We start from the raw sequence: 10219 nt of genomic DNA on the forward strand, positions 1-10219 counted from the left end.
GCTGATGATTTTACACACCTTGCTCTTTCCTTCTCTAAGTTATGAGCTTGTTAAAAGTGACTTAGGTATTTTACTGAGATTTCTTTTTTAGAGCCTCCGCTCCCAACATGTCCCCTGGCAAAGCCTACACTTTCTCATAGCTCTTTCCAGGAGATAGAAAGTATCCAGATCTTCTAAGAGAAGTCAGTTGCTATCCTGATCTATGGAGGTCCTTCTGGTTGCATCTTTATTACAGATCACTTTGTAACAAAAACGTATTTGTCACATAAAAGTCTTCACAGTGAAGTGTGCTATGTATGTGATGCTGTGCCTGAGATGCTGGAGGTAAAATGATCCACTAGCTACCATACATCAAGAGTTATATTCAAGATGGGAAAATACAAGTGCATAGCATATAAAACAAATGAGAAACAAATTAAACAAATGAATACATGGTGAATGATTGTCACAGAGAAATTAGATGAAGGAATTCTTGGTAGTGTATCCCAAAGCCCTAGGAGTAAAGTGTTTACAGTGACTATGTTGAGACTTGAGACCATATGATGTTTTTCTCCTTGATGTTTCTGTTTTCAATATTGGCCAAATTTCTACTCAGGTATCAAAACACAGGCTAGTGATGACCAACTCCCAGATTTTTAGCTTATCTCCATTTTCCTGACTAGAAGAGCTCATAGGACAGCTTTCTACTGAAGCATGTCTTCCCACGATTCCTAAAGAAAATAAAGTGATGTGCAGACACTGGCCTCTTCTAATAGGACCAGGGGCCTATCACTTGTTGGTACCCCTTATTTGTTAAAGGCAAATTTATGATATGGTGTAAATCTCATGTACACACCGAACTCCTTGTTTACCTGAATTTCTGATGCTTTCAACAATATTTCAACCTTTGCAGGCTCTGGTGATATTTAGTGATGACACAACCCAAACACTAAATTTAACTCATTTCTAGTACATACAAATACATATTTTCAGAGTCACATATGTTAAAGTAGCTAGACGCTGGCTAGCATGAATACTTGCAGAGGATGGCTCAAAAGTTAGCTTGCTGTCAATCATGTCCAAACTCTCATGGAGAGTTTCCTTGTGACTATGACTCTGCTTTTTTCTTCCATGGTTTTGGATTTGATCAGTTCCCATGGAATGTAGACCACCAAAACCAGTCACTTTGGAGTTGTTGAATTTTGTTGAACTGTGCTTGCAAAAGTGTTATCCCTAATATTTCATTAGAATTAGTAAAGTCTCTATACTCATTATGAGAACTAAATACTAACATACCGACTATATATTCAACTTAGTGATTTACTAATATCTTAAATATTATAGTTCACAAATCTGTCATGTACACATTAAGCTAATAACCACACCCAATATTTGGGAGCATATTTTGAATATAAAGTAACAAACTTTTCCAGCTTTTTTAAAAATTTCAAATCAATCAGAATGAGTCAAATTGGGACAGCTAAGTCACCTTATAATATACAAATCACTTGTCCCCTTTACACTTGGAAAATGCATTTGTCTACCAGGTTTAATGTGTCATTGCCTTTTGACATTTAAAATCTTGTCTAACCTTCAACTGGCAAGTCATAAGGCAGAAAATAAATGATTGATTTTGTTTTTTAAGAAATCTGTTTATACAACTTTGCACATCTTTAATCAATATAGTTCGTCAATTTCTGGTTAGATATGAGCTTAATATTGATTAGAAGCTCTTACATAGAATTGCAATGCCTGACAGACATCAACTGTTTCTAACTTTTATTGTCATGTGAGGATTGTCTATGACATCTGTGTGTTTTTTAAGACATGTTGGAATAGATACTAAAGTCACCAAGTATCTGTTCCAGGAGCTGATAGAACAGTAAGCTTGCGCCAAGTATTAGAGCTTGCTTTCCTGCCATCTTCCTTCTAAAATAGTCACACAGATCATTAAGATAATTCCATAAACACTAAAATCATTTTTCTCAGTTCTTGGCAACAAATATGGACTCATAAATTTATTGTAGAACCAAAATATATCTGATATAAATAAATAATATGTATGAGACACACATACACACATACATATATGTGTATATATGCATATATAATATGTGTATTACATATGTACACATACACACATATACATTATATACATATCATTTCATGGGAGAAGTCTCCTCAAATTTAGAGTCTTATAACAAGTCTCAAGGTCTTTCTATTGCTTGTTTAGTTTTACAGTCATATCTCAGATCATTATGAATTTCAGTTGGTTCTTCGTTGATAGGTTATTTTTCTATTTATCTTAACAGAGTTTAAATAAAATTAGCTTGATAAATATTAGTAATGGCATTGGACAAATTAGTAGATGAACTCGTTACCAAGCATAGACTTTTAAAGTAAAATTACCATTTCCAGCAAGAAAACCAATGAGATTTTGTACATTTGACATTATTCTATATTTGGTGCTGGGGATGGAATCCCTGGCCTCAAGCATATGAGACAAATACTGTAGGAGCTAGTTTCACTTCTAACTAAATGAGTGCTTTAAAACATATACACAATAAAGACAAATCTTGTTTTATTTTTAAAGACGTGTGTGTGTGTGTGTGTGTGTGTGTGTGTGTGTGTGTGTGTGAATGCCACATGTTTGTTGGGGTGCCACAGAAGCCAGAGGGATCAGACCCTCCCAGATATAGAGCCATGGCAGTTGTGAGCCACCTGATAATTTGTACCAAGAACAGAATTCAGGTCTGCAAGAGGAGTGTGCATCTGAAATGCTGAGCCCTCTTTCCAGGTCTGATTTTTTCCCGCTTTATTGCAACATTAACCAACATTAACATATGCAATGGTGGCAAACAGCTTGCATAATTTAAGTTCCCATTACTCACTTCTCTTGTTGAGTGAGATTTGGGCGTGTCTGAGCATACTTATTACCTAAGACACTAAATGCAGACTTTTATTCCATTAGAATGCTTATGATATGATCCAGAAAGCATAATGCGTGAAAATAGCTTCTGACTACGGCCATTGTAATGGCTGTATGCTTGCTGCAGGTAACCTGAATAGAAGCAAATAGAAGGCTGTCTTCCCTTTCTTGGCTACAAAACTAGAAGCAATGTTGATCTGGAGACCTGGTTAGTAAAATACAACCTTCACACAAAGGCAACCTCCAGTTCTTCCCAGTGTCTAGAAAGCTTGATGCTAGACACCTTGGTTTTCTTTTCTATTCTTATCCTGGCTCAGTGTATTCAAAGTCCAACGTTGTTAGCATATACACGATGCTAACTTCCATGTAAATCTAAAACCTAACAGAATTTTAATAGAAAAAAAGTGGGCTCAATCCATCTAGGAAGACTATGCTAGGTGATTCCATAATATAGAATAAACCAATTTGTTTTCCAAATACAGTGGAGTCCAATAAACCTCCATTTCAATTTATACATTTACAAATATATTAGAAATTAACCAACAAAAAAATAACATAATCTCTTTTGGTAATAATACTATCTCCAGCTGTGAATGGACATGAGAGAGAGAGAGGGGGGGGGGGAGGTAACTCTAATCCTGTCATCACAGCCCAGTTCCCAGCATAAACTTCAAACACAACACAGCCTCTACAAGAGCTTCCTGCAGTTCCTCCCTTACAAGGCAAGACAATGGGTTCCATTTGCCTTGCTTTAAAAATAGGCATACTATACCAAGGGATAAAAATTTAGGCAATTTATAGATAATCCCAATGTTCACATCTACATACTAATCACAATTTCCAATAGCATTATTTGCTCCTCAAATCTGCTCTTGAGCATAGAGAAGTTCCTTTAATGTCTGTGGAGAGAACATATTAAAATGCAGATGTTCATTCTTACAGCCACTTAAGGTGGCTCGTACTTTCATCCCACTATCTGCTAATTGGCAGAGGTACACTTTTAGGAAGACATAAAACAGCTGTTTCTCCACTGCAATGAGATTTGTACTCTGATAAGGACCTGGAGGTGAACTGTGTGAGAGCAACCTTACAGAGTCTCCATCATGGACCATAAACCTGTTTTCTTTCTTCTTCTTCTTCTTCTTTTTTTTTTTTAACCTTACCGCAATGATTTTGTCATGAATCGCCAGGCCGTCTGCTCGGTCTGCAGGTCCATTTTCTAGAATTTTGGAGACATAAATTCCTTCAGGCGCTGATCGCTTCTGGGAATTCTATAGAGAAAAAAAAAAGTGTTATCAGAAAGTAACCTATTAAGTAAACTTTAAACCTTGTAAAGGCTGATTTTTCTAAATGTAACACTAACGATAATTCTGCTCAAACATGTAACTCTCTTAGCTGGGAATTTGGCATGGAATTAACTTATTTAATGCCAACTAGTCATTAATCAAGATGACAGCTCTAATGAACAAGTCCAGCATCTCTGACAAGATCATTTATTTATTCTACATTTTGAATGCACATGAAAAGCTTTGGAGAAGGGTGCATACACTGTGAGGTCAATAGTACTACTGTAATAAACCTCTCACCTAAAATGTAATATGGGAGATTTTAAAAAAAGCCAGAAGATACAAGAAGACAGCAAATTTACCCTCCGGCATATAACAACTTGGATGCAATCATAGCTCTAAAAATGTAATTTAGTTTCCAGTGAGAGAAATTTGGAATCCTAGCTCTTGAGTACCTAGGAGACAAAATTATTTCAAATCGAAAGATCTCAAAATATCAACTTCATGTGGCTAAGAAGTCCTTTCAAATTTCATCTGTACATGATTCTGGGTGCACATTTCACAGCACATAAGCAAACCTCAAACATGATGCATTTCGATACTACAGAATTTTAGCCAATCATGGCAAACCAATGATCCAGGAAGACCTACTAAGGAAGAGGTTTGTCATCATATGACAATACATTATGTGTTCTTAAATGTCAGTCGGCTTTATGTCAGGATAAATCAAATTAACCCTACAACTTCTCCTTAACTGGCCTGCCTCACACAGAATTGGAAGTACCATTTCAATACCAGTTTCCTAACTGGCATTTATAAATAATCCCCAATAAAGGGAAAATGGAAATGATATGAAAAAATGTGTTTTTATGATACCTGGGACCAGAGCAGGATGCTGGGTTTACACAGAGGGCACAGGACAGCACCCTCCTGACCCCTAGGGTGGCACAAGCCATCCTCATCCTCACCCAGTTTAGAGAAGGACCTAAAATCCCATGGAACGTGAGCTGTAGGTGCCCCATGGAACAGGAACAATTCAGAGTGGTTAACTGCTAGTGAATAAGTTGATCTCCTTACCAATGTTCACTGTCTTTATTTAGTTACACTCAAATTAAAGACTGTAGGATTATCAGAGGATATCAGAGGACTTTGTAACTATAGTATGTAAATTCCTAACACACATGTGAAAGTAGGAAGTATAAGGTAGGAATATTTTCTTCCAATTAAATAAGGAGTTGATTAGGGACACCAAAACATGTTTCATATCACGTCTCTTTGTATGACATTCCTTAAGAAATAGTGGGAGGGGGGAAAGCCCCCATTTCTCTTTTATGTAAATTCATTTTGACATTTAATTTGATACTGTCAGCTCAACTGCCTTGTTGTCTGAAGACAGAACCACTTGAGAAAAGGCAGTATATGCAGACGAGATCCTAAGTACTACAAATGAAAATGGCCTTCACAGTGTACTCTGCCACAGGCTCAAGAGACAGCCTGTGGTGCTGTCCAGGTAAGGTAGGGAGATAGGAAACGCATCCTTTCCATTATGGCTGTAGCGCAGGGAACCGAGATGGTTGACCGTGGAATATTTTGTTTTCAAATTCTCTCATGACAAGGAGAATCTGATTATGTACTAAATCTCCATTAAGAATCTGGTTTTTTTTTGGGGGGGGTGGGAGGTTAGAGAGATGGATCAGTGAAGAACACAGACTGCTCTTGACTGCTCTTCCAGAGGTCCTGAGTTCAACTCCCAGCAACCACATGGTGGCTCACAACCATCTGTAATGGGATCTGATGCCCTCTTCTGGTGTGTCTGACAGACAGGTACAGTGTACTCACATACATAAAATAAATAAATCTTGAGGGGAAAAAAAAAAAGAATCTGTTTGGGGGGGCACAAACCTTTTTTTAAGGATCACACCCCTTGTTTGCCTAAGTGCTAGTCCATTTCATAAGCAGAATACTGCATTAATAGAGGAGTCACCTGATTTGGGCGGCCGCCTATTATGTTGAATCCCAAAGTATCATCTTCTCTTTCCAACACAACAGTGAATGGCTTCTGTTCTCCATCCTAAGTGAGAAAGGGAATAAGCAAAATAAATAAATAAATAATAAAAAACAATACAAAAGAAAACTAACCACTACAGTGACTCTCTACTATAAATAGAAAAGCATCCTAAGGATGTTTGATGCCATACAATTTCTCCTTCATCATAACTTTAAAGCCTGTGTTTGAAGAGAACTGCTGCGCACATGGGCAGAAGGGGTTTCCAAATGGCTACGGGGATTTGCATTTCACATAGGGAACATCCCACTCTGAGACTACACCTTCACGGCAAACAGATGTCTGGGCTTCTCCAGGCAGGGCTTTTTATTTTTAAACTTTGTATGGCAGGAAAGTAAAATAAGTTGTCAGTGGATCTTAGAAACATCTTTATGTAAATTTCCACTGTAGAAAGCGTTAGAAGAGTTTGAAAAAACGCTGAGCTATTTATGAAGCCCCTTCAGCAGCAACATTTGGGCTGGCCCTGTAATGCAGGGGCTACTGGAAGGCAGCCATCTTGATTTTAAATAGTGTCCCTATTCTCACAGAGTCAAAAATCAAAGGAGTTTGCTTGGTAGAGTAGTATGAATTTCTTTCCCGGTGATACAGTAATAGTTAAACAAATCTAAATTATACCAGCCACTTGTTTGTTAGCAAAGACTAATTTAAACAGGCACAGAAGTTGCTGGGCAAGATGTTCTGCTGTTACCATTAGAGACCTTATTAACTGCTCTGAGGAACTGAAATACCTCGAGTTCCATCAGATGCAGGGATTGAAAACCCACTGAACCCCCACTGCTACCTTGCCCGCCCCTCCCCTCCCCCCTTCCCCCACCGCAACCCCTCAAGAGCTTTCCCAGAGCCCACAGCAGCCCCTAGAGGCAGCAGAAAGCAATATGGAGAAGTACAACCCTGCGGAGTAGCATTTGGAGTTCCCAAAGCAATGCACAGAACGGTGGTTCTCATCCTGCGGGTCCCAAACCCTTTGCAGGATTACGTATCAGATATTTACCTTATGATTCATAGCAGTAGCAAAATCACAGTTATGAACTAGCATCAAAATAATTTTATGGTTGTGGGACGCCACAACATGTGGAATTCTATTAAAAGGTTGAGGTATAGAGAGCCCCCTGGCATAGAACCACACAGCTTGATGGGATGCTGAACTTCTTCATCCCGTAATTCTAATGGTTGCTCGTTTCCACCGAAGTTGAACCCTGGATTGGCAATGCGTATCACATGTGTGTGCTTTTCTCTAGATCATCAATCGGAATGAGGATTATCCTGTACACGAGCTGACTAGGGATCTCGTGTGGTCTCTAGTCTTTAATTTTTAGTCTCTCCACTAACTAACTGCACACGGCGCTATCTTATGCAACGGCATTTTTACCCAAGTATGCTTTGTGTGTTGGGCACACCGGTCTTATCTTACAAGCAGAACAGCTTCTTTCCCCTTTCGTCTGTCTTTTTTCAGGCTAGGGGCAGGAAGGTTAAAGCAGAGGGCCAGGGTCGGAGGCAGAGCTAAGCAACCAGTCCGGAATGGAAACCCTCTGTTGCTTCTTCCCAGGGGTACAGAAGAAATGAAAACAGTCTCTGAATAGGGGGTGCGGGGTGTATTAAATCCTGCTTGCTCTGCCAGAAACCTTCAAGTCAAACCCTAACTGAAGACAGCTGATAAACAAGGTCTCTGCAGCCAGGATGCAACTTTCAGCTCAGGGCAAGCAGCTTCCACCAAGTAGGGAAGACCTCCGCTGCAACCCGGCACTCAAAGAATGGGACTTCAGGCTTATCTTCTTGTCCCAGGGACAGGTCCCCAGGGTCACATCAGGCACATTGACCACCAATAAAGACCCACGAGGTCAGAGGTCAGGAGGGAGGAATCAACAGGGAAGGTCTGGGTTGTAAAGAAATCTCTGCTGCCACCATCCTTTGAGGTCCCTGGACCGAGGAAAGGGTAGTTAAAGAAAATTTCACAGCCAATTAACCGGTTTGCTTATGGAATTTGCTTCACTCACAGGCTAAGGTCTTGAAAGATGGGTAGTGAAGGTGGTAGGAGGAGCGGAGGATAAGAACAGAGTGCGGATGGGAAACGAGTTTTCTCAATTTCTCCTCCAGGAGAAGTTGAGTTTGACTCCCTTAATCCTAAGTGATAGTGATGTTTCTGGAGCAGCGATGCAGATGAGGCTTGCAGAGCAGAATCAGAGGGGGCTGTGTCCTGCGGCTCTGGGAAAAGGGATGGCACCTTCCGAAGGAATCCTCAACAGTAGGGAAGACGCTCCCCTTCCCACCCCAACCTGCTTAAGGGTTCACTCCCCTGGGTTTACCTGGTCACGGCCTTCCCGGTCCCCGACGAAGTTGCCCGTGTGTGCCATGTACCTAGCCAACTTCTGGTACCTGCGCTCCAACAAGCGGACCTGCCCCCGGCGCCTTCCTCCGCCAGCAGGCGACGACCAGAGGTCGAGCCCCCAGGTCCGGGTGGCCCCTCACTTCGTGTCCCCACTTCGGCAGGTCTTAGTCGCCGGGTGCCTTTCCTCCCCGCCGCCTCTGCAGCCGCCTGGGCAGTGGCTGTGACAGCCACTGGCAGTGCCAAAGGCGCAGCGCTGGAGGCGCGCAGGCAGCTCCCGCAGCCGCCCCGTGTGGCCGCAGCCCCGTCCGCTGTAGTCTCACTGCACGCACAGTTGCTGCACCGAGCTGCGTAGCGTCTGCACCCGGTACAGCTCGCCCGGCGCCAGCGGCTGGCACTGCAGCGGGGACCGGCGGCTCCGCGCTGCCCAGGGCAGCAGGCAGCTGGCGCAGAAGACGTGCCCGCAAGGCGTGCACGCGGGCTCCTCCAGCACCTGGCCACACAGCTGACACTGGAAAGCAGGGTCCACGGCTTCCACGAAACGCTCCAAAACGAAGCCCATGGTGGTGGTGGGAGGGAGGAGAGCCAAAAGGGGTGTCCGCTTCTTCTGATCACCCCCAAGCTGCACCAGGGGCAGCGGTCTCACCGCCGCTGAGCTCTTTGGGGGAGGTTTGTGTGCTTGTGATCTCAGAGTAAGTTTGGCTTAGAATTTCGAAGCTTTGATTTCTTTCTCATTGAAGCCACCTGGGTGAATCCTTCCCCACTACCTGCTTCTCTGTGGCTTTGCACTGCAAGGTCTTTCAATTCTATCCTGGAGAATAAAGCGGGTTTACAGTGGTCCTTGGGTCAGCTTTATTTTTTCTCTGAGCCAAGAACTTCCAGTCCCCCAGTGTGCTCGTCTGGGTAGAGGTGGTCATGGGCACAGCACTGATACTGAGAATGTTGAAATCTACCAGGGTGGAAGATCGCAGGGAGCCAGGGATGGGGACCTTATGTAGAGCAGACCTTCAGGTTAAATAGTTTGAAATGGAAACACTTTTAAGAAATCCACAGAGCCAGGCTTCTCAAATCAAGGTACAGAAACCAGGCGAATGGGGGAAAGGCCAACTTCCTGCCTCAGCACCTTATTCCTGGTGGGGGCGAGGGCAATGAGCCGCCTCCCCACCAGGTGAAGAAGACTAAAGTTTCATTACTGCAGCTTGCCTCCCAGTTCAGATAGTTGTCACGCTATTATTTTCCACTTTCGGAAGCATCTTACCACCAGAAATGGCCATGAGAAACATTTTAGTATTGGGCATCGGGTACAGCCTTTTGAGCCCTTGGAAGAAAAAGAAAAAGTAATCATCGTGACCAAAAACAGCTGGATAACAAACACGGGACCTTAGCGGTGCCTCTCTTAAACAGAAAAGAACCAATCCAAACTGCCCCCTTCTAGTTCGGCTTTAGGTGTGTGGCCTGCAATGCTTTCCTGAAAACATACAGTAGAGGACCTTCCAGGTCCATTGAACCTGTGTTCATTGCCTTCTGAAACGTAGGAATGCAAAGAGTTCGCGACACCACGCACACCGGGCTATACGCACATGGCTTATCGCAGAACCCGTGCCAGATGCTTGGGAGGAGGATTCTTAAATTAATCA

General features: G+C 42.3%; 1 protein-coding gene across 1 annotated transcript in view; it reads right to left on the minus strand.

Moving 5' to 3' along the window:
* PDZRN4 (PDZ domain containing ring finger 4) overlaps window positions 1-9144 on the minus strand; it is a gene marked incomplete at both ends in the record, with an annotated part of 346134 nt that extends 336990 nt beyond the window's left edge. The window contains 6 exon segments of the mRNA XM_080939039.1: window positions 4072-4179; window positions 6179-6265; window positions 8563-8670; window positions 8673-8723; window positions 8725-8901; window positions 8905-9144. Coding sequence (XP_080795165.1) covers window positions 4072-4179; window positions 6179-6265; window positions 8563-8670; window positions 8673-8723; window positions 8725-8901; window positions 8905-9144 — 771 coding nt within the window.
* Window positions 9145-10219: the final 1075 nt, after the last annotated feature.

The sequence above is a fragment of the Micromys minutus genome (genome assembly GCF_963924665.1).
Source record: "Micromys minutus genome assembly, chromosome: 27".
Lineage (NCBI taxonomy): Eukaryota > Metazoa > Chordata > Mammalia > Rodentia > Muridae > Micromys > Micromys minutus.